The sequence below is a fragment of the Alternaria postmessia genome, assembly GCF_024291825.1.
Source record: "Alternaria postmessia strain BMP 2775 chromosome Unknown scaffold_180, whole genome shotgun sequence".
NCBI lineage: Eukaryota > Fungi > Ascomycota > Dothideomycetes > Pleosporales > Pleosporaceae > Alternaria > Alternaria postmessia.
The window spans coordinates 1-24,198 of record NW_026260253.1 but is presented as its reverse complement, the minus strand read 5'-3'; the positions used below and the strand labels follow the sequence as shown (position 1 = coordinate 24,198).

General features: G+C 51.5%; 7 protein-coding genes across 7 annotated transcripts; 5 read left to right on the top strand and 2 right to left on the bottom strand.

The window, feature by feature from the left end:
- Positions 1 to 646: 646 nt before the first annotated feature.
- On the bottom strand, positions 647 to 2,351 carry J4E82_011268 (uncharacterized protein; the record flags this gene model as incomplete). Its single annotated transcript, XM_051737476.1, has 2 exons — positions 647 to 1,535; positions 1,606 to 2,351. The coding sequence occupies 2 exons, from the start codon at positions 2,349 to 2,351 to the stop codon at positions 647 to 649; spliced, it is 1,635 nt and encodes a 544-aa protein (XP_051582769.1).
- Positions 2,352 to 4,871: 2,520 nt separating this feature from the next.
- Positions 4,872 to 6,140, top strand: J4E82_011267 (uncharacterized protein; the record flags this gene model as incomplete). Its single annotated transcript, XM_051737475.1, has 1 exon — positions 4,872 to 6,140. The coding sequence occupies one exon, from the start codon at positions 4,872 to 4,874 to the stop codon at positions 6,138 to 6,140; it is 1,269 nt and encodes a 422-aa protein (XP_051582768.1).
- A 2,321-nt stretch (positions 6,141 to 8,461) lies between these two features.
- J4E82_011266 (uncharacterized protein) lies at positions 8,462 to 9,908 on the bottom strand (the record flags this gene model as incomplete). Its single annotated transcript, XM_051737474.1, has 2 exons — positions 8,462 to 9,631; positions 9,744 to 9,908. The coding sequence occupies 2 exons, from the start codon at positions 9,906 to 9,908 to the stop codon at positions 8,462 to 8,464; spliced, it is 1,335 nt and encodes a 444-aa protein (XP_051582767.1).
- A 308-nt stretch (positions 9,909 to 10,216) lies between these two features.
- Positions 10,217 to 11,323, top strand: J4E82_011265 (uncharacterized protein; the record flags this gene model as incomplete). The annotated part of the gene is made up of 1 exon (XM_051737473.1): positions 10,217 to 11,323. One exon carries the CDS (start codon positions 10,217 to 10,219, stop codon positions 11,321 to 11,323), a length of 1,107 nt encoding a protein of 368 aa, XP_051582766.1.
- Positions 11,324 to 13,734: 2,411 nt separating this feature from the next.
- Positions 13,735 to 14,996, top strand: J4E82_011264 (uncharacterized protein; the record flags this gene model as incomplete). The annotated part of the gene is made up of 2 exons (XM_051737472.1): positions 13,735 to 14,141; positions 14,213 to 14,996. 2 exons carry the CDS (start codon positions 13,735 to 13,737, stop codon positions 14,994 to 14,996), a joined length of 1,191 nt encoding a protein of 396 aa, XP_051582765.1.
- A 1,573-nt stretch (positions 14,997 to 16,569) lies between these two features.
- Positions 16,570 to 18,538, top strand: J4E82_011263 (uncharacterized protein; the record flags this gene model as incomplete). Its single annotated transcript, XM_051737471.1, has 2 exons — positions 16,570 to 17,805; positions 17,861 to 18,538. 2 exons carry the CDS (start codon positions 16,570 to 16,572, stop codon positions 18,536 to 18,538), a joined length of 1,914 nt encoding a protein of 637 aa, XP_051582764.1.
- A 2,693-nt stretch (positions 18,539 to 21,231) lies between these two features.
- J4E82_011262 (uncharacterized protein) lies at positions 21,232 to 22,247 on the top strand (the record flags this gene model as incomplete). Its single annotated transcript, XM_051737470.1, has 3 exons — positions 21,232 to 21,367; positions 21,422 to 22,054; positions 22,114 to 22,247. The coding sequence occupies 3 exons, from the start codon at positions 21,232 to 21,234 to the stop codon at positions 22,245 to 22,247; spliced, it is 903 nt and encodes a 300-aa protein (XP_051582763.1).
- Positions 22,248 to 24,198: the final 1,951 nt, after the last annotated feature.

The window sequence follows — 24,198 nt, the reverse complement described above, 5'->3', positions numbered from 1 at the left end:
TGGTGTCGAGAAGAAGTTACGATGCACCAGGCTGAAGATGACCTTTTAGTGTTGTACAGCCAAGGCGAGGCGCACTTCTAGAGAGGCTGAGCTTTCGCAACATGATTGGATGGATGACGTGCGACCTGATGATCGGTGATTCAGGACCCCGTTTATCGGAATCTACACCCTATGATATGAAGCAAGTCTACACGTAGTGTAGTTTTAGTTCTTGCCTATTCACTTTCCTTCACCAGAGCGATCGATCGATCGAAACTGGACAGTAAAGTCATCACGACAGGAACTGTTTCAAAACACATGCTTGCTCTCAGTTACAAACACCATCATGATCGTGGGTGTAATGAGACATAGCTATCGAGGTACGGCTGCTCTATATAGTGACGCCCTTGGGAGCTACCTACGTAGTCAGGACGAAGCAGGCCGACGACGTCTTGGCGACTGCGGAGATTATGGGCATTTTAAAAGGCTTCTCCACAATACACACATCTATCATTACCCCCTTACCAAATCCTCGTAGACTTTGTTCGCTACGGACGGGTTCAGACCATTGTGGCAAGGTAGATCACGCGCTTCGTAACGCTGACCTCAGACGTGGTGCATTGTAGCCACCACTGAGCAGTGAGCCTTTTCTCCACGTTTACTATCCTCATGATTCCTTTCCTTTCCCGATATCCTCTACAACATACGCAGCAAATTTTCGCTTCCTACCAAGTCGTCCAGGACCGCCAAGCGCCAGTTCGCCCTGCGCATTCTCACTACCGGCTGCATCGCCGATCCATCCCGGCAACTCGTCCAACACGCGCACGCGCACGCGCTGAGCGTTCGGGATAGTTCGAAATTGGATCTTGTCGGAGATGGAAGCGCCGATGCGCAACATGGCGAAGGCATCCAGCTGATCGGTCCAACGCGGCAAGACGGCGCTGTAGATTGCGAGACCCAGAAGCGATGCCAAAAAGACGCCGAGAAGGATGGAGATGACTAGAATGCCGGTACGCGATATAACAGGCACGAGGGTGTCGGCACCGTGGTCGTACGTCACAGACCAAGTTTTCATGAATGCTGTAGAGGAGAGCCATGCCTCGTTGGCGAGGAAGGCAGCGGATGTGAAGGCATTCGTGATGCGATCGCCCTTGTACCCGTCGTAGTGGTTCCAATACAGTGAGCGCACAAAGTTGGCTACCTGTCTTTGGACGTCGTCGTGATTGTGAATCGAGTTTTTCAGGCAGGGATCTATGAACGTCCCAATCTGATCTTGGTCGCTCCACGAATGTAACAGATTTGTAAAAGGAGCTTGATCTACACAAGCACCATAGTTCGGCGTGGCTCTCGCCTCTTCATAGGTCATGTTTGGATACATGAAAGCATCTGGACGTGCCATCCGCTCTGCAATGAAGGATCCAGAACCGAAAAGAGCCAAGGCGACTGTCAGCAACGGGCCTCGATTTTTTCGCATTTCCAACATAAGAGATGAGTTGGCAACACTACTCATATCACCAGGAAACTCTCCGCGTGCCAGTTTCGCATTTGCATCCGCACTATAGTTGTACATGAATGAGTAATGGATTCAGTGGAATGTAGTGAGCAGAAAACGTGTCAAGGGCTTACCCGTTCTGGCGGTAAGCTTGGTTACTACAATTTCCGCCACAGTGATTCATCGGGTCCTCATCAAGCAACGGCCCTGGTTGTTCGCCATTCATGTAGTTAGGCAGCTCAAAATAGCCCAAAGTAGTGTCAAGCGAGATTCTGAACAGTCCGCCTTGGTCTTCAGGTGTTACGTACTGCTGCACAGGGTCGGCTGATACCAGAGAAATATTAAGATAGAGTTCTTCAGTGATATCTTGGCGGGTGCGTACAGCACGCCACGGCGACTGTGTCAAGTTCGCTGGCATGCAAACTTCCAGGCTCCAGTTTCCCCAACCTGTCATGGTGATATAGTTCGGGTTCGTCGCTGCGTACCTAACATGGAAGGCACCTGGCAGATCAGCACAGTTTGTGGGAAACTCGGGCTCTGTGATGACTACCCGATGAGCTGTCGAATTCATTCGCGGAAGGTATTGTCGGATGAGGCCCGTACTATAACCTGCTGGTAATTCGGCGAAAAAAGGATCCGGGAGTAACGACATGTTACCAAACGCCATATTTGGCAGGACGCAGTTCATGGGTAGTTCAGTCGCATCCGACTTTACAACGGCTTGACCACACTTGATGGGTTTGCTGGTCCACAGTCGACCTTGTGGACTGAGATTGCTCGTGGCAGCCATAGCCGATCGAACCTTGACAGGTATCATGTTCAGGTCAGGCAAGTCCTCATTGTCGAATTGATCCAGGATATCGGTCAAGGAGGGAACCATGTCCGGAAATGTAGGCGTTTTAATTGTTTTCGTGGTTATGAACAGGGTTCGGAGAGGCGCGATGATTCCGCCTATTCTTATCAATACTCGATCATCTCAACAAGGCGGCTAGGGAGTACCGATGATGTTCAGCATGATTGCGAAAATGAGCAGCTTGCTTCCGTACTTTTTGTACCTGCCTGTCATGAGCTTTACGTATATATCGGGATCGGACCAGCCACGGTCAGCCAAAACTATGGTATGACGCAGTGTTAAGTTTCGCTGGCCCTGTTGCTGTACAAAAGTGACAACGGCCTTGGAGCATACTGCGGAAACGAGAGGGAGAGTGAGAACGGCCACAACTGAGTGTATGAACTGAGCAGCTTGGAGCCACTCTTCGTTCTTGGTGTAAAATGAGTGGATAACAGAGGCTCCAGTCCAACCGTATGCATGCGGTACGTCAAAATTTACACCTAGGCACCAGATTTGTCAGCTGGCACTCTCTCAAAAAGATGTAAGGATGGCAAACCATAATTTGACGTTGACGTTATCGGATGAAATGTTAGGGTACACGTCACAATCCAGGCGAAAAGCGCGAGTGCCGCATAGAGCAAGACCAACACAAGGACGTAGCCAGAGTGGTAAAGACGGGTTCCATGATGCTTTGAAGAAATAAGTGGCTTCTCGGGCCGTTCTCCAGGCTGCATTGCATCGTCCTGACCATTTTCTCCCAGTGTGGATGCCACCATACTGTCCACTGGTGCTTCAATCTGATTATGTACCGCCTGCGCAGAAGCGTCATGATCGATGAGGTCGGGGTCTATTAGATGTTCGTGCTCCATTCTTTCGGCAGTCGGGTGGCCCTCAGTGGTATAATGTGCATAGAGAAAGAAAACACACTCGCGACGAGTTTCAGATGGTGGATCAAGACGCGCTGGACGGCAGCCTGGGGCCAAACCACCCGCTTCTCATATCGATACGTCAGCTCGCATAACACCCTTGTTTTCGAGTAAGCAGTAACTGAGCCAACTTAAGCCACAATATCTTTCAGTTAACCTCATAGCAAGCCTAGCATATCGCCATATAGGCCTGTATAGCAGGCGAAGACCTAGGGGAGAAAAACGCAAGAAGGAGTGCAACAAAGTCAAGCGGATTGACAGGGAGGAGAGTAGTATTAGAAAGGACTTGCGATCTACCACCGGGGCAGGCTGCAAATGACCTCCCAGTGTTATGCAGCCAAGGCGAGGCGCCCAGTTGACGAGGCTGAGCTTTTACCACATGACGGGAGCGGCGCTACGCGGTCTGACGATCGATGGACTCGAAATTGGCTGAGCGTGAAGGTGTCCAAAGCAACATGCTAAGGTGCTGATAGATCCGTTCGAAGGTTGTGTGAAGTGTGTTGGTCCGGGCGTCAGAGGGACCTCGGGAACCAAAGTCCAAGTAGTTCCAAGCCACGCAGCTAGTCAAGCCACCCCATCTAATCAACGACTCAAGCTTGACACGCGATAACTCTACTAAGAAAGTACTTGGCTGCAGCGTTATATGTGGCAAGAATTCACAAGACACCTGACTAGATGTTGAAGGGGTATCTTGATAGGCGCATAGGTGATGCAAACGCCCTTTGCGTGTCCAACTGTAATGTCGCTTGGCGTGGTGTCTCGCAGATTTTTGCCGCACCTGTCGGTAGCATATAATGAATGAGACCATCGCTGTCTACACGTTACTGATGTGATGTTTTGTAAAACAACTAAAGAATCCACAGTGTCAGCTTCTCCCACCGGTTATAACCTTGTGAGGGCTAGAGTGCTGGAGCCGCGGCTGCACTTGCTACAACTTCATGATCGGAACTGCAAGACGTCAGTATGTGCAACCACCAGCAAAACAATAACCGCGAACCGACGTTCTAGAACTAAGACATGCTACGAAAGGACCTATCGAGACACAGCCTCTCACCACGATGGCGCGCTCTTGATTAAGCATACCAAGCTTCGGATCTCCCCAATCCTGAAGCTTGTGTACCCCCCTCTCATCTTGGCGAAATGAAGAGACATACGCCGTTCTCCACAAATACAAGCCTAGTCGTTTCACTGAACAAAGCAAACGGGCTCGAAACGGCGCGTCAGTAAGCCGAAAAGTGGGCCTACCATCTCGCTTGGCCTAGCCGCCGCGTCCCGATGACAGCACTGACAGCTCCAGACGCCATACAGCAATACATCTCCGTGATATTCTGCTCACAGCCACTACGGTCCCCGGTAATACCACCGAACATCTCGGTAATGATCATGAAACGGTGGGAACAATGCGGAGACAATATGCCGCCATCCCGTCGACCTGGAATCAGGTCTCGAACGGTTTGGAAGCGCAAGGGCACGACCTTCTGGGTACCCTTCCCATGAGATGATAAAAGCGCAATCCGTCCGCTGTTTTCTTAGTTCTCCATCACATCTGTGAAGTTTCAATCCTTTGCTTCTACTTGTGCTATTTACATTCTCATCCTTTCTTTGCCTACCCAAGTCTATCCTTCATTCAAACTTCGTTTCAATGGCTCGCTACTCTTTCGCATTCGCTGCTTTTGCAGCAAGCGGTGCCTACGCCGCCCAGGGGGCGGCTTACGCGCAGTGTGGTGGACAAGGCTTCACTGGTGCTACTGCCTGTGTATCTGGCTACCACTGTGAGGTCCAGAACGACTGGTACTCTCAGTGTGTTCCTGGCGCTGGCTCAGGAGCCGCGGCCCCTGCTGCTCCCAAGACCACCATGGTCACTATGGCACGAACCTCGACTCCTGCTGCGACCAAGACTTCCGCCAAGCCAGTCGCTGCTGCTACCAGCAAGGCCGCTGCCGTGGCTGCCGCCCCTGCCTCGTCTAGCGGAAAGACTCAGTATGCTGGTATGAACATTGCTGGTTTCGATTTCGGATGCGACACATCTGGATCCTGCAGCGGAGCCTACGTCGACCCCGGCGCGAACGGAATTGCTCAGATGCAGCATTTCACCAAGGACGACAAGCTTAACATCTACCGTCTTCCCATCGGATGGCAGCACCTTGTCGGCAACAAGCTCGGTGGTGCCCTCGATGCCACTGTCGCTGGAGCCTACGACAAGCTCGTCCAAGGCTGCTTGGCCACCGGCGCTGTCTGCCTCATCGACCTCCACAACTACGCCCGCTGGAACGGCCAGATCATCGGCCAGGGCGGCCCAACCAACGACCAGTTCGCTGATATCTGGTCCAAGATCGCGACCAAGTACGCGTCTGAGAGCAAGATCGCTTTCGGCCTGATGAACGAGCCCCACGACCTCACCATGTCCACCTGGGCCGACTCCGCCCAGGCTGCCGTCAACGCCATCCGCAAGGCAGGCGCCAAGTCCCAGATGATTCTCGTCCCTGGAACTGACTACACATCTGCGGGTACCTTCCCCACCGCCAGCGGTCCTTCTCTCCTCAAGGTCAAGGACACCGACGGCACGACCGACAAGATCATCTTCGACGTCCACCGTTACCTCGACAGCGACAACTCTGGTACCCACGCTGAGTGCACCAGCGACCACGTCGAGGACTCTTTCGTTCCCCTTGCCACCTGGCTCCGCACCAACAAGCGCCAGGCTATCCTGTCCGAGGTCGGTGGTGGTAACACTGCTTCGTGCGAGACTGATGTCTGCGCTGCTCTCGCTAGCTTGAACAAGAACAGCGATGTCTACCTTGGTTACATCGGCTGGTCGGCTGGTGCTTTCGACCAGAGCTACGTCCTTGGATTGACTCCCAACGGTTCGACTGACCAGGCACTTGTCACCAAGTGCTTCAGCCGTGCTTAGAGTAAGAGACGTCGGTGCTAAGGCTGTGAGGTGATGCAGTATGTAGACTACATGGCTTCGTGGAGGCTTTGCTTTTCGTTATCTTCGATTCTTGTGTAGACTTTATCCAATCAAACTTTTGAACTTCGACATAATCATAGCTCTTCCCGCAAACTTTCATGTGATGTTGACGTTGATTTTAGACATGATGACCGAAATGACTAGGGCGGCAGGCTCGATGAGTGGACTGTACGATATTATCAAGCATTCAAGTAGCACCTCCACAACCGATCGCGCAACATTACTACCCTCCTCGCTGATCTTTGCAATGTGCTTTCGGAAAAACTCCACTCATAAGAAGTTCAACGTCATCTTTCGATAAGGCTTCGTTATCGGTCATATTGCTCCGATTGTATGAGATAGAAATTGCCACTAGCAATTTGGATATTTGGTCATGAAATGCAGCCGACACATACTGAGGCCTAGAGGTTTCGGCACTGGGCCGCATATTGCTGATCGTTGCCTCCGAGTTCTGCATCTTGGCAGAGGCGCTTGACTTTCATGCACCATTCGGCCGGGGAGCGGTCGCGGAGGAGGTCTTGCGGCTTGTATGTTTCGTCCATCAGCTTTCGCAAGGCGATGGCGGGAAGCTCATGGTATTTCGCTGTGAGCTTCTTTGCCCACACGTCGAAAATCTAGCCAAGAACAAAGATGTGCCGACCGTTTGAATCATCTTTTAGTACGTGTAAGGTATAACTCAGAACTTACACATGATGCGTTTGATATTTTGTTTCAAAGAGAGCAGAGCGCGCCACCAACATTCGGGCGTTCTCATCGGTTTTTGGAGAAGATTAAGCAGGCTTGGATGTGAACAGAAGTACCGGAAGTATAGAGGGAGATATTTATACACGCGGTAAGATGCCCAGCATGTGATCTTGGCGCGTGGTGTAGATGTCGGACTTGGGGCAACCGAATTTTGAAGTACCTGGCGACTCGTTGGCCAAGAAAGACATGGACGTTTAATGAATAGACTTGATAGTGACAGGTCTAGCTCCGAGCGTCCACATGAATCTGACCACTGCTGTTTTCGAGGAAAGAAGAACACGCCACCGACATGTTGTGGACGAACCACGTTTTTGGAAGAAGGGAGAGTGCTTGTTGATATGGATAGGAGTTGAATTCATAGGACCGCTGGATATTTATGCATGCAATAAGGTGCACGGGTTATAATGTTGGCGCGTGGAGAATATCAGCGTCATGAGGTATCTTTGTCCGAATTTGTTTGTGGGTGGCTTAAAAAAAGCAAAAACATAGCTTCCATGGTATGGTGTTTCGACAACAGTAGGTGGTACGATTTGGAGAGTACACACAAGTTGGCGAACTGAGGCCTTGAGGAGAGCGAAACGTGCCACGACCATTCCTCTTCATATTGCGAATTTTGGAAAAAGGCAGTGAGTTCGAGTATAAAGAAGAGTATCCAAAGTGTGCGAGATAGGCATTTATATGCTTAGAAGCATGCTGAGAATACTGTATTGGCAGAAACAGCATCCATGATCGATTAACTCCCTCGTTTTGGTCATGACCTTGCGGGTAGTGATGTTGGTAACAACAGGGAAGAGACATTCTTTTCATCTGTTGCGTATGTCGGAGAACATGACCAACGGGAAACACTGGGCTTTGATGTGGTCTGCGGTCTTTTCGAGGACGAAGACATGCCCAGATACCGGACCGTTTTTGGTAATAGATGACTTGACTTTCTGTGGCCACATGACATCTTCTCCGAGCGTTTTGAGACGAGCACAACCACACCACGACCATGTTGTATGGAAGCCGACGTTTTGGAAAGAAAGTTTAGTTCTTGGTATGCAGGAGGGGTAGGGAGTGTAAGCAGATGATATTTATACCGATACGAAGATGCGCTGAAGTTAACTTCATGAACGCAGCACCGCTCATGACCACAGAGATTTGTGCTTCTTGGTTGTCGTTCATAGTTTGTTGTAGTTCTGGTGGCAACAAGAGAACAACATGCCTTTTTTGTTGTTGTTTTTGAACGAAGCTGATGATAGACGAGGGACACCAGACTTTGGATTTGTACAAAGCTTTTCTGAGGGGGAGTACATGTGGAATAGACAATGACTCTTGGAAAGTAAAAAGCATGGCGCGGAGGTTCCATGACCCGTTTATGTCTAGCATTTTGACAGAAGCGACACAGTCTCCATAGACGAGAAGCAAACCGTTTTGTTTTTAGAGAATAGAGGAATGATTTTGAATGTAAAGAAGAGAGTACAGAACCCGAACTCAAGATATTTATATCAACATGGAGTGTCTTGGCGCGCGGGTGATTACAACTTCCCTCTACTCTTCGCCATCTCCTCTTCCAAAATCATACCAACAGGTCCACCACGACTTCCATCACCAGCCCACTGCTCTTCCGGTACCCGCTCAGCCGGCCATTCCCATCGACCCTTGAAGTCATCTGGTGTTCTGCCTTCTATACACTCGACAATACTATCGCCAATAACAGGCAAAAACTTGAAGCCATGTCCCGAGCCACCCGTCGCCAAAAACAAGCCCTTGTACTTGGGGTGGTACGAGATCAAAAAGTCGCCATCCCTAGTATCCGTGTACCAGCAAATCTTCGACTTGGTGAACGGTCGCGAGGGTGCTGCGAGAGAAGGGTGTATGGCTGCGAGGAAGTCTCGGCATTGGCGCTGGCCCTCGACTGGGACTGCCTGTGATGGATCGTCGACGTGTGTGTATGGTAGGGAGATGGTGATTGTCTCATTGGGGTCCTCGGACTCCGGATGTGGGATCGTGGTCGGGTTCAGGTAGCCGTGGCCGTGACGCGCGACTTTGAGGAGGCGCTTGGAAGGCGGAATCATGAACAAGCCATGGGAGAGGTTCAGGATAGTTGGCCGTGTAGACATCTTCGCTTCCTCCTCCTTGGAGATGGGCATATAGCACAGAGCTTGCCCAGTCGCTTTGCAGATGCCTCGAAGATCGATGAGCGACGCCGTCCATGCGCCTGCCGCCAGCATCGTCAGATCCGCCTTGAGTTCGCTCGAGTCGTTGAACCGCACGCCGGAGACGGTGTTGGTCTTGTGATCAATCAACAGCTTCTTCACAGCCTTTGTGACGAACTTTACCCTGTTCAGCTTCTCGACCTTCTCCCTCAGCCACATCATCGCGCCCTCTGCGTCTGCCCAGCCTGAACTCCAATTCACGTATCCGGTGCTACCGTTGCCCCATGGGTCTTTGCCTTCCAGACCACATGCTTTTTGTATGTCCTCCGGCGAGTTCAGCACTTCTACTTTGTCTGTTCCGATCGCGCGGACGTTTGCGAGTGATCCGGAAACGTACTTCTGCTCCGGACCCCAAGCTGTCACACATAGGCCGACCTCATGGTAGTGTTCGGTCGCAAAGTCGGTTCGCCAGCGGTTTTGCGCGATGGTCGCGAGACGGGTGTAGCGTGCGGCAGCATAATCAGGACGGATGATTCGTGAAGTGTCAATCTGTATGCTTTTGCTTAAGCGTTTGAATTTGGTTGAACAGGTTGACTCCACTGGCTAATGTGTTGCTCTAGAGCAAGGTGTTGAAACAGAGTAGATTAGATGCTCTACTTACACTCGAGCCATCAGGCGTAGGAAAAGGCTGACGGTCTATGATAGTAATCGAGGTGTTCTTGTACCGCGGGTTTTGACATAATGAATAGGCAGTGGAAAGTCCAAACGCGCCGCTGCCGACGATCAAGATGGATGAGGGTATCTCGGGGGATGCAGAAGAAGCCATTGCGCGCAAAGTCAAGACGTATAGAAATGCAACAACTGGGCAAAAGAAAGGAAAGACATGAAGAAAAGTCAACCTACATGAGCGCGAACGGCGTGCAAGTGCCGCTGGTGGGCCGATATCGTTGTCTGAAGGGCGTGCGTCGGCTGGGCACGGTTGATAACCTCGTGGCGGCAGGGAAGCTTTGACGCTACCGAGCGATTGGGTCGGCGCATCGAAAGATTTGAGACTTCAATTGTTGCTCGACGGCTTCACCCATTGCGTCTCACAGTCACTCGTTCCTCAGGTATTCTGTGTCTGCTTGCATCGCCATGGCAAAGCTCCCGAAGCCCCCAAAGTCGTTTCCTGCAAAACCTGCGATACCCACAAAGCCCGCTATACCACTACACAGACGCATACAACGAGCGCAGCACAACAACGACCTACCACTTCGAGCCCCCGCCAACCAAACACCTGAGCAAGCATTGAAGCGGGTATGGGCAGCACGTCCAACGCTGTCGGATCTGCAGCGCCTGTCGGATGAGGAACTGAGGTCGGCACATCATCAGGCAAAACTACGGAGATGGAGACAATGGCCAATGTTCGGCGTCGGCATGATCGCATTCGGAATGGGCACATACGCGACGATGCTCTACACGTCGTTGACACAGGATAGCGACTTGAAGGACTTGCCAGAAGATCTCTCAGACCGATTCGACAAAGAGGCCGAGGGCTATGACGAGAAGGTTGACACGTCTGAGACGCTACTCTTTTTGACCAGGAAGCGCAAGAAGCTTACTTCCATGGCCAAGGGACACGTGTTGGAGGTGGCTGTTGGTACTGGTAGGAACATACCTTACTACAAGACCAAGCAATGTGCGACAGTGACGTTGCTCGACTCAAGCGGGCCCATGTTGGCAGTTGCAAAGCGGAAGTGGAACGACACGCACAAGGAATACTTTAGCCGTGTCTTCTTCAAGCAACAGTCTGCCACAGACCCGATAACGCCCCCATATGGTGCCCAAGACGGATACGACACGGTGATACAAACCATGGGACTGTGCTCTACACATGAGCCTGTGAAGCTGCTCCAGAACCTAGAGGTGTCGACCAATGAGAACGGCCAGATCCTACTTCTAGAGCACGGTAAGTCGCACTACGAGTGGCTCAACAGCATGTTGGACAAGACAGCTCCCGCTCATGCGGACGAACACGGCTGCTGGTGGAACAAAGACATCGGCAAGATTGTCGAAGAAAGTGGGCTGGAAGTCGTTGACATAAAACGCTACAATTTCGGCACGACCTGGTGGTTGCAGTTGAGGCCGAGGAAGGGCATGCGGCAAAGATTGGCCGAGACCACCACCTCAGGTGAGCAGCCGCTTGCTGCACCAGCCGGATCCCCGGTTACACAGAAGCCATGGTGGTCGCTGTGGAGATGATAACTCACCGTATCGCCTCCCCCACATTCACCACCATCGAGAACATCGAGATTGTGGAGGTTTGCCGCTATCATAGATAACGCGAGTTAAACTCTCACTACCCCAAGTTGCCGCGTTGTACGAGCAGACCTAGTTTTGTTGAAACGACGTCAACTTTACGCATATTGGCGATGGAGGGGAAAGGCTCAAAGCGGCAATTTCCAGATCGCGACCATCGTAACCTGGGAGCCAACAGAAGGTCAAGCGAGATCTGCAGTCGGGATCATGGGCATTTAGAGAAATCGCGTCACGGCACTCTGGAACGCGACATCGGTTGCCCGAACTTTGTTCTGTCTTATCATCCGGGCCTGCCATGTTTTTGCATGTGTGCCTGGATCTGGCATCTCATACCGTCGAGCACGCTGGGCTCACGCATCAGTGGCGGTCGTAATCATCATGCACAGCATACAACTTGCCGAGTCAGATAAAGATGCATGTCATCTACAGACATGTCGTTGAGTGTGGGAACAAGCAAACAAACATGCATCTTCACCGTCTTTCACGACTTGCCAACTTCCTCATCCAGTCCACACTTCGTCTGGGGAAGATACGTAGCGCATCCGTGAATCTGTTTGCCCACTGGACAAGTGCGGCGCCATACCTTCCAGTTCCCCACAAAAGGTGACGCTGTGCTGCACATGCAGACCGGACCTGGTTCTATGCGCCTGTCCCCATCGGGGAAAGACATATGCGCAATCCCTGCACAGCCATCGGAAGTGATGGCAACTCGCGTGCGCAATGTTTGGGGGTGTGGTCGCAATGCGGAGTGGAGGCTGCTGAAACCGATGTGCCAGAAGATCCAGCTCGGCAGCATCATCCATTGTGCTTTTTCCGTGCATCGTGACATGTTATCAGCAACGCACAAAGAAGAATGAAGCCACATCTCGTGAGAACGCTTTTTGTCGTTCGCGTATTAACGTTGCCGAGGGTTGGCCGCATGCCAGTGGGAAAACTTCCGTTAAAGAAAAATTCGAGAAAAGTGTGCTCACCGCCCTGGGGCATCCTGGTTGCAGCGTTGAGGCTAAATCCACTTTGTATGCTAGGCGAAACCTCAGAACAGGGATGTCTCCGCTCTGGAACAAGATGATATGCACGCTGCATCAGATCATGGAAAGCGCCCGTCCACTCGCATCGTGGCCGTTTGACTGCTTGGGGGACGGAAGATATTATGGCGGTCAGCTTGCGGGACAGCTGTGACGACCCGCCCAATTGCAGATGCGAAGGATGCGCGAGGCTCCAACGAGACGTGTTGAGCATGAGGTCACTTGCGGGAAAGCCGTCTCAGGGCCAGAGACGTTCGTATCGTTGGCGGAAGTTTATCGGCAAGGAAGCATCCTTACGAGCAACGTCTAGCATGTGCCACTTGTTGCGCGCTCGGGGCAGCATGTATAGAGATCCAAGTGCGGTGTTCACTGTTCCGGGCTCAGCTGAGACCATCCAATGCCCGGAGCTTGACACGGACAGAGGTTGCAAGACACAGACAGCCGAGATTCCCAGGCTGACGGGATTGGGCAGGATAGCGAAGCCTGTACAAGACGTTGGAGCGGGCAGGCGAGAAGCCATGTTCTGAAAAGCGTCCGGCGAGTATCTACTTTAGATGACTTTACCGCGTGGTACATGCAGGTAACCACGGCATCTTGATAGGAGCGTTAGGCTCTAGCCCCTGGCCAACAAAGCAAAAACGGGCTCTAAAAGTAGTATGCTGTCATAACCAAAGAGGCGATCCCTGGATACATTCACCCTACTTAGACGCACGGTCTCTTACCGGAGCCTAGTCGCTCCTTCTTCACTGTGTGCTCCACTACGCCTCCGTTCTTTCCCTCGTCGCATCCCCTCTTCTTCACCACCCCTCGAACTACATCAGGGCCCGACATCAACTGTCCTGTCCCATTCCGTTTACTCTTGCTTCTCACTGTTTCTGATTCCTGATTACCGTGGTGTTGCAGCTGCACTTAATTGTGTTGCAATAGTTATTGGGTCGAGCTTGAGGCAACCAGTCGCCTTCGCCGAGTTACGTATTCACTGCCTTCAGGAGGCGAGCCGCGTATTCGCGACAGGACGGGTGCCACTCAACGTTCAACACCATCAAACATCCCTCTCAGAGTAATCGGGCGCCCTTCTCGACGCCATCAGCTGCAGTGCAGATATCTAAGCGTCGCACGCTACCTTGCATACTCGGCAGCAGCGTTGGTGGTATAGGCTGCATTGCATTCCTACCGGACCAATCGACGACCCTGGTATTCTCCCAGTAACAAAACACTTTTGGCTGCACACCCTCTGCCAGCCTCAATAATTTACTTCTCCCTTGGAAGACTCTCTCCTTCCTTCCTCTCCACTTGAGCGACGTTTGCGACTGCGTCGCTTCCCTCAAAATGCCCTACAACACCCGCCGGAAATCGCTGTCGCTGCCGTCACTCGGCATACAGCTGCCAGGAGCACCGCGACCTGCGCGCTCACCGCCTTCGACAAGCGAAGGTCAGCACGCCGCAAAGAAACAGAAACGCTCACATTCCGGCTCACTCTCGTCGGTGCCACCATCACCACCGCGCCCCTCATCACTGCGCTTGGATGAGCAGCGACCCAAAAGCTCAGGCCGGGTGGCAGACACCCCGCCACCTTCGCCAGGCGGCGAGTCTGGGACGACAAAGATTGACACCCAAGGCATCGACGACGAAATCGTGGTTGGCGTTATCGAACAGCTCCAGAAGACAGGCAACCGTCCCCACCTGCTAAAAGAACTCGCCCTCGTTCTGTCGCCCATTATTCCAATCGTTGAGAGGTATGTACCAAACTTCCAAGCATCCAAGCTCCATCACTAGTTTCATAGTCACTCATGCTGACGTACTCTAGCTCCGCGAACCCAGCTGCTATCATCTCGTCACGCTTAGCCACCTACTTGAAGCGCAATTGGACAGCTCTGTCGAGATGTCCGCTCGACAAGAAGCTCGTTGGCACTCATCCCAAGCGTGTCTACTACTTCCTCTCCACCTGCCCGCATCAACCTATCCCAGCCGATGGAAGTGCCACCGCCATCGCACCACGCATCGTCACCCCATCGCTCTCGTCTGCAACCTCGGAAGAGGAAGACATGGATGCGAGATCAAGAGATCGCATGTCGCCGTCGCCTGAGCTAGATCTGTCTGACTACGACAGCGTCAACAGCGATCCCTTCTCCAACCAGAGCCATCCACCCACGACTGCAAACATCTCGCATAACCGCCGGGCTCAATCGCCGCCTTTAGAAAAGGACGAGCGCGAGTTCACCCAGACTGCCTCGTTTCTCCAACAACGCCGCATGAGCCAGGAGGCCGAGCGCGAGCGATCTGCTAGCGTATCCGCCGAGCCAACACAACATAGCGATGTCAAGATGGAAGAAGTCGCCGTTTCCGTTGAGGAGACTGTAGAAAGCGCCGCACTCAAGGACTCGGAGGCGGCAGCAGCACTGTTTGGTCAGATGGACCATCTTATGACGTTCCAGAGCAGCCCTGCGATGAAACCGGTCCTCCACATCGAAATGCCTCCACCGTCGCTCAAGCGCAAATCGGTAAAACTTGAGCTCGACGACGACTGGATCATGAAGAGCCCGGAGCTTATTGATCTTGACGAGCTTGATGATCTTTTCGGCGGCTACTAAGCTGCCCGTCTCTTTCTCACTATTTCTCTGCGTCTATGACATTTACGATTCTCCTGGGGCACGTCTCTCATCTATTCCTCCTCTATCTATTGTATTCTCTCCTCTTGTCGTTTCGTCATAGCGTATGTCCTAGATGGATTCCATTTTGCCGCTCGCGCTGCACTTTACACTCTAGGGATGTTGGTTTATCGCATGGAGTTCTTGAGATCATGGGTGTCTAGGAAGGAATTCTGTACGATAACTGTAGAGTGTAGTTGTGCGATTACCAGCCAAGGGACCAGGCGCTGGATTGTTACTCGGCGCATGATTGCGCGCGCATCTGCGACTAGGGGTTGGTCAACATTTACCAGAATGTTGCGTCGCGTAGAAAGCGACGAAGAATGAACTGAAAGGAAACGGAACTACTAGATAAAAGTTCTTGAAATTGAAAAACAGTTGATATCCCCTCCAAAACAATTTACGTTTGCATCAAAACAAGCTCGGAAAATGTCCGTGACTTCGGCAATCTCGATGTTGCCGACCATTGCTGGTGGGCCGGGTGTCCCTTACCACCACGTACCTTTTCCCTCACCGCCCGACTCGCACGCTTCCTGCACCTAAGTCTACACCTGGCATGCACCTAACGCATAACAGTATGGAAAATTGGGCCTTCACCGGCAGGGCTACCTGCGCCCAATGCGGCTCCATGCGATGCAGCGCATCCTAGTCTCAGAAAGGAAGTGAGCTCGAGCTTGGCGCTGCGTTGTTGAAGAAGTTGCGGTCGAGCTCGATGTGCTGGAGAACAGCCTCACTTTGGACGCAACACGCGCACACTTGGGCACCAGCGGGGTAAAATTGACTGAATCTTTGCACAACTACAGTTATACTCTCATCAGCCTGGTAATAATCAACAATCCCGAGGGGTAATCGCATGTTCGCAGACAAGAGGCTGGGTAAGCGAGTCCAATGACTTGGGCACCCCCAGCCTACAGCAAAGCTTTGAAGCCGACGCCCAACCACTCGACGTAAGAGTGCGCTGTGCGCTGCGCGACACGTCCGCCCCATTTCCTTTCCCATCATATTGACCATCCGACCCCCTCTGTTTCGCGATTTCTCGTGCCCTGCGTCAAAGTGCTTGCTGCAGGTTCCCGAGGCTGATGAGGTTATCGGCTGCCTCGCTTACTCCCGCCCATCAGGTGTGAAGAGTCGGAACACGGAAGAGCTGGAAACTGTGAATAGCGGAGGCTGGGGATTCGCGACCGTCGCATCCATCTGCCCAACAGAGTTGCGACAGTTAGCAGACGAAGCGCGTTGTTCCGGTGTCTTCCCAACGGTATACGACAGGCCATTCGCGGACATAACACCAAGACTGCCAGCAACACAACACCAGCAGAGTGGATAGTCGACACGTGGATAAACGACAACCCGGTTAGCCGCATTGCCAGTCACCAAATCTCGCCGCGGGCGCAAAAAGCTCAACCATATTGACGTAGCTCGCTCTAATTCCCCTTGGACTTGGGCTGCGTCCGCTCCACGACAACAATTGCCCTTTTCAAAGGCACATCAAGAAAGAGCAAAGAATCTCAAGAAAAGAATGTCTGTGGCACTGTCTCGAGCGCGGAGCAGAAGTCGGGCGCCCAGCACCAGAGCGCCTCTAACACCAGCGCCCATCGTTGTGGACGTTCCGCGAAGTGGGGCTAAATCACCGCTCATTATTGATGTACCAATAGAGCGGCCCCGCGCAAGAAGCAGAAGCGTGCGTAGCATGCGCGAACCCATGGTCGATGCACCAGGACTCAGTGGTGGAAGGGGGATGTTCAAGAGGTTGATTGTTGCATGCGACGGAACTTGGCTAAACTCGGATGATGGAACCAAGAACGGGACTCTTTCCATCCCAAGCAACATTACCCGGATATCGAGAGCTATCAAGGCAGTTAGTCAGGATGGTATTCAGCAAATTGTCAACTATTCCCAAGGACTTGGGACGGAAGGCGGAAAACTGTCTCGTTTAGTTGGGGGCGCCACAGGCAAGGGCCTCGGTGACGATGTCCGAGAGGCCTACTCCTTCCTTGCCAACAACTATCACCCAGGAGACGAGATTTTCTTGCTAGGCTTCTCAAGAGGCGCATTCACTGCGCGTAGTATCGGAGGCTTGATTGGAGAGATTGGTCTCCTCACAAAGAAGGGTTTGAACACCCTACCAGAAGTGTATGAGGATGTTCAAAATCGGCGGAACCCCGACTATCGCCCAAAGCACGAGGACGTACCCTTTCCCCGGAAACCAAGCGCAGATGACCCACGATACGCAGAAGAACTGGAGCGTAGAGGACTGACCAGGCTCGATATTCCAATCAAATGCATAGCGGTGTGGGATACGGTTGGCAGTCTCGGCATACCGCGGATCGGCAAGCTGCAACGTCTGGGTCTACAAATGAAGCAGTCAAAGGCAACAACTTTCTACGACACCAAACTCTCCAACTGCATTGAAAACGCATTCCAAGCGCTCGCTTTGGATGAGAACCGGGCATCTTTCTCACCTGCTGTTTGGGAGAAGCCTGAGGGAAACCGTACAACGCTCCGCCAAGTGTGGTTCCCTGGTGCGCATGCGAATGTCGGCGGCGGTTACGATGACATGCAGATCGCGAATATCAGTCTTGCGTGGATGATGAGTCAACTTGAACCATTCCTGGACTTGCGATCTGAATATCTATTCGAACAAGATGATCTGAATGAAAAGTACTACAAGAAAGAAGAAGGCGCGATCAGACCGTGGAGTTTTGGAAAGATCTACAACGAGCTCAAGGGCGCTTTTGCGTTGGGCGGCAGTACAGTATGTCTTTCCTTGCTGAGAAGTAGGTATGAACAAACATACTAATTCATGATAGCAACGCAAACCAGGTCAATACACCTCGGTAGACCCCTTCTCAGGCCGTGCAACAGACCGCCCTCTCCGCCAAACGAACGAGTACATTCACCCCTCAGTCCGCACGCGCTACCGCCTAGAAGGCCCTGGCATCCAGGATCGTGGCCTCTACGAAGCCCGCGCTCTAACTGACAGCTACAAATTGGTCGTCGACTACGGCGCCAACAACTCCCGCGCCGGCGACGCCGAAGTCTACTGGAAAATCAAATGGAGAGACACGATGGCTGTCAAAGTACTACCCGAAGCCCCACTCTGGAGACTAGAAAGGGAACTGGCGAAGCGCGATCCCGCGACATATGATTACATCAAGAAACCCCCTGCCACCACCTCGACGCGATCGAAACGAAAGACTGCACGGCCTCTGAGCGCAGATTTTAGCAACAGCAAGGCTGGTGGCTTGGCTAGTCCGACGTCCAGGAAAGGCAGAAGAGATACGTTTTCGCCCAGGAGTACGTTTCCAGCGGAGGACCGCGGGCCGTTGCCCAGACGGAGCAAGACGGGGGTGGACAGGGCGGAGAGGCCGAGGAGTAGGAGTAGAGCGCGCAGTGTCGAGTTTGCGAGTGATCGGGAGACGGATATTAGGGAGAGTATGCCGCATCGGAGGGAGAAGGATAAGGCGTGGTGGGAGGGGCGGAGGTGATGATGAATGAGACTGGGAGACAAAAAAGTTGATTTAAGCGGTCCTTTTTTTCTCTCTCTCTTTCTCTCGGTTTTCTTTAGACTTTTTTTTCATGATTGGCTTCATATAGGAGATGTTGGATATATGCGGATACCCTTTAGATGTAATAAATTTCGATAACTAAGTACAGTTTGTTTCTAGATGTGAGGGATGTATTGAGCCCATGGTACCGCTTTGTATATCTCTGGAGGGGAAGATCGTAACGCGAAGAAGACTTCGAAGAGCAGGAACAACCGTACAAGCACATACAAAATGAGCAGTGCTATAATCATACGAGCCCAAAGCGTGTCCCACGGTTTACCACCGCTGTCTTCTAATAATAATACAAGTAAGAAGATCAAGGGAATACATACGCAGGATATGCTGGCAGATCTCCATATGTATGTTTCACAAGTGGTCGGAAACGGGTAATTCCAAGCAAACAGATGACAAGACCCAAAAAGTACTGTAGATATCGCGAAACCTGAGGTTTTAAGTTTTTGCATCAAAGATGGACGTATCCATACCTTTCTATATTTCCTTCCCTCAGTCGCTCTTTCTCCTGAGATAAAATTCTGCATATCGTCCCAAGAGCCTTGCTTGCTCCGGTTTGTTGAACATTGATAGAGAGAATCCTTGAGCTCAAGCATTTGTTCTGCAGACAGCGACGGATCAGGGTATATCAAAAGCGGTGTCTGGGCATCGAAAGGCTTATGCCACCAGAATCCATACGTGAAGAGAGCACATATAACATACGCCAGCGTGAAACACTCCAATGGAGAGACTGGTATGGTGGATGTGAGTCTGCCGAGGAATTGAGAAAAGAACCAGAATATTTGGATTGAAGCCACGGCTTTGTTGAAGGCGTTGGCTTTGCTCTTATCTTCCACAGCTGCGATGGATAATTCCTCGCATTTGATCCAGCCTTTGTCGATGAACTTGATTATATCGGGAGTGGACAGGATAGCTTCAAGGGCGTCTGGTGCTGTTGACATCTGGAGCTTAAGACCCCCCATCATCATGAGGTGACTGAACGCATGCGACCATTCGCGCTTGCTCTAATAGTTCCAGTTAGCTGCTTTACGTTGACACCGAAGTCCAGAGAATGGTCAACAACATGCAACGCAAGGTACCTACCGGAAAGACCTCAGCCATGATTTTACTTAGTTTATGGGCATCAAGCCATTCGCTGACAGCCCATGCAACGAAATATTCAGGCGCGATAATGGCCACCATAAACCCAACGATCTAGTAGAAAAGCACACGACCAGCCGATAAGCCTTCCCTAGGCACATTCAGATGTAGTGCGCTCCACGTGCATATGATAGTCGTCGATATGCAAGTATACAATAGTGATGCCGTGCCGCGCGTTGCTGGCTCGCTGACCCAACCGACATTGTTTGGGTCTTGTGTAGTCATCGTACCGCACCTGTTGTCGTTTGGTGGCGCCTCACGAAACCTGGCAATTTGTGATAGATCAAGACAATTTGGTATATATAAACAGAGCACATCTGACGGCAGCACAGTCTCTATAAGACAGCATGTGGTGTGGCGAAGCAACGCGTGATGCGTTGTAGAGTGCAGAAGGCTGCAGCTGAAGGCTGAAATACCCGGCTGTGCAAAGTCGTGGTTGCCAATGAATTCCGTCTCATATCTCAGCGGCTTTTCCAACCTTCAGTAAGATGTGAACATCTCTCCTCTGCCCTCACACGGTAACCAACGGTCCATTGACGTCGTTGATCTGCGCACGTCCGGTCTACCCACAGATCTCCTTTATTGGACCCTTGCTGATGAGGCTCGATCCGCAGAGGGGACCCTGGCCAGTCTTGTCCGTCAGCAGTTTCACTGAGAAATGACCGGACCGACTGAGTTCAAAGGAGATACTCGGTCATGTTTAATACAAGTGCGATGCTGATGCTCAAGGTGATGTGATGTGGTTTTTGTAGAGGGCTTGCAGGAGGCTGGCGTGAGGGCTGACGTGACTGGCTATAACAAAGTCGATGATCGCCATCCCTCGGGAAACCAAAATCGTTCTCGCGTCCCGAAGTGCGCTATCGAATACTGCATGAAAGGACACGCAAGCCCATGATGGAGGGTCTGCAGAAGCTCAAAAAGAGCACATGATTATGGAGAAAGTACGAGAAAAGTCTTGGGTGATAGGACGAGGCAGAATACGAAGAGCGCATTGATTCAACGCTCGGAAGAATAATCTGTTGCGGAGCTAGAATGTTATATTTAGGGTTGCATTGCCCTAGCGCTAGTCCCAGCCCCTGGTCTGCCCATTCGCCGCTGGGCTCGTAACTACGCTGAGACCACCGACCACCCTATCCAGCCAGCCCAGCTCTCCTTTCGCATCCGCCGTTGAGCAAAACCATCAATCGCTTTATCGCTGCCTCGAATCCACGCCTCTTCTCTCTCTCACCCTTCCGCCAGTCGCTCGTTTTATCGGACGGAGGAGTGTTTGTAATACCTTGCTTGCGTAATCTACGTGTCGCGTCGCCTCTCGCTCTACTGCTCCCGTCCCGCCTTGTTGACACCCCGAGTTGCACAATCCCCTCGATTCCACGCGGATTTTCTCGCCTGCCGAAACAAGCCCTTATTCCGGAACACTTTACTCGGGGCTTCATTGCTTTGAAGTTTGAAAGAATACTTTTAGTTGCCATCATTTGGACAACATGAGGCCGTCTCAGATTCTCGCTGCCGTCGTGGCCATGTCGTCGGTCACCCAGGCCATGAACGTGAAGCATGCATTCGACAACATTTCCGGATTGACTGATGTCAAGAACGTGCTTCTTGGACGCCAGGATAACAGTATGTCGATTAAACTTGTGATCGAATGACCTAAGTACTGATGGAATGGTTTAGACAACAACAATGACAACAACGACAACGCCTCCTCAGATGCACCCGCCAGCACACAACCCGCAAAAACATCCGCCGCCGCAAAACCGACCGCAACCGGTGACAACAACAACAACGACGATAACAACAACGACAACAACAGCAGCGGAGACAACGCCTCCAACACTGCAAAGGAAACAGCAAGCGGCACAAAGAAGCCCTCCGGCTCCAAGACAACTGGAAAGGGTTCCAAGTCCACCAGCTTCGACGCCCGGTTACCCGCCGGAGGCCTCACAATGGTCACCCCCAACGCCCTTGCCGGAACGCAATTCTACAAGGTCGGCGACTGGGTCACATTTGCATGGAACTACACTTCGCTCTCTGTGACACCTACAGCTATCGATGTCCTCGCCTCTTGCACCGCCAACCAAGCTACCTACACCATCTCCGTCAACATGTCCGCCACCGAGACTGAGGTTCTCTGGAACACAAAGAACACGCCAGAGGGCCAGGCGCCGTTCTTGACAGAGAACTACAAGCTGCTCATCTACGACTCTGATCTCAGTGCTACTGCGGCGCCGAGGGCGGGTTATCTGGGTGCTTTCACTGGCTTCACTTTCGGCATGTACTTGCCCCAGGAGTACATTTCGCTCAAGGGTAAGTTTGGATTCCATGTTGGATTTTTGTATTAGGGAGTAAATGCTAACGAATGACAGATGGCTACACATGCCCCAACTGCAACAGCGCGCTCTCCCTTACCGAGAAGATGACCCTCGGAACCATGCTCCTGACCACCGGAACTACACTCGGTTCGATGCTGTACTTCACCTACCAGTTCGGTATCTGGTAGATGAAGCACCTTTTGCTGCACACGTACGAGATATACATGTACGATATACGGAAATCCCCGATACACAAAAACGCAAGACTCGATACGCATCATTGCGGTTACGATAACGGCAACTCATTCCTTGTTTTTTCTTATCAACGCAACCTTCACATCTGTCCATATTTTTTCCACTCCTTATAAAAAGATCCGATGGATTGGCGCTTTCTGGTGCGTTGGGGGGTGAAAGAGGGGATATATGGGAGCAATTTTTTTTTTGAAAGCCCATGGTTTACAATCCTTTCTTTGTGGAGAATTTGGGACGTCTGGTGTTATTGGAGTTATATGTATATTGCATAAAGGAGCGGGGGCTTTTGAAGGGACAGTGCTGCGTTGTTGCAACGGAAAATCTAGCAGTAATACTTGGATTATCTTTGGCAGATGTGGGGAATAAAGGGAATGCATGTGAATAGGTATGGCTTGAAGATGATGGATGTCTAGTGGCATGTAGCATCTTCGTTAGATTGAAAGGAGAGAAAACATGAGGAAAACAACTTGTTAAGCACAACGGCGTCAGACTGCAACTGTGAAATCTGTCTGTGATATACTTCATTTCCAAGAGACTTTGAGGTAATCTGACGTCGAGTTCTGGCTAGCATGTCACCATCTCGCCGACCTCCGACCTCAACGATACCCCGCTCTACGTCTCCTCTACGCCTCCTCTACGCCTCCAGCAGCCTTCGTCCAATAAGATGTAGAGGCATATGATGATGATAGGTCAGACTGCAGCCGCTAGGAGATATACACGCGGATACATGCTGGCGGTGAGCGCCGTGCTTGAGACTAGCTTTGTCCCGTTCTATGCCTCCAGATACAGCTCTGACATATAAGGTAGTCTTGCATTCGATATACAAGGTCTCTTCTTCTCACCCCATTGTCAAGAATCAGTTTTAACCAAAACCCTTCTCACAAGTCAACTCCATACCACTTCCGAATCGTACCCTCACAAATTCTTACTACCACGCCCACGGCGGGACCCCCCGTCAGGCCTCGCGGCTACCCTACATAGCCAGCCTTAGGCGGAGGCTAACGTAGTCTTCGCCTTTACCTCTTCTAATCTTCCCTTCGTCACCCTCTACTTCGTCATTTTCGAGATTTGGACTCTCTCGCGACGATTCACTTCCTGTTTCTTACTTCAGCCCCTTCGCTTTTGAGAAGGACCTAAATCCTGTGATACACAAACCGTATCTTCGTAGCAAGACATCTTCGGAAAACGAAATACCGGCTCCAACTTTTGACGACAGCAACAACTCATTTGTATCCCAGGAACAATCTCATACAAACACCCCAGCTACTTCGGGAAGCAGCCTCGACGACAACGGTTCATCAATATTTGACGAGCAGTCATATTCGAACAACCACCCTGCTTCAGAAAGCAGTCTTGACAATAGCCTCTCGTCAACCTCATCACCTCCAGAACAGTCAACACGCGCCAGGAACAGCAAAACAGATAGGAAACACGAGCTAGCCTGCGACACTTGCGGACACACTTTCAATCTGCGCTACAAACTCAAGTATGTATGACCATAGTACTAGGAATACGTCCTCTAATTGATTGTAAAGTCAACACGTCAATCGAAAGTGCAAAAAACGCTTCAAGTGTTCTGTCAACGGCTGCTCGAGCGTTTTTGGCCTTAAAACAGATCTATATCGCCACAAAAAGACACATCAAGCATCAGCTGCCCAAGAACGATTCAATTGCCCAGAAACGAACTGCGGACGTCACTTCACGCGAAACGACAATCTAAAGAGACATCAAAGAGAGTGCCACTAAATCCCGCCTGAGCACGAGACCGCATCGCCTACAGAACCACTTCTTCGAAACAAAATTAAGAGATAAAAACGTAAAAACACAAAAACGCAAAAACATACAGAGACACCCGAAGCACATCGAGACCACCACCAACCACCCCCC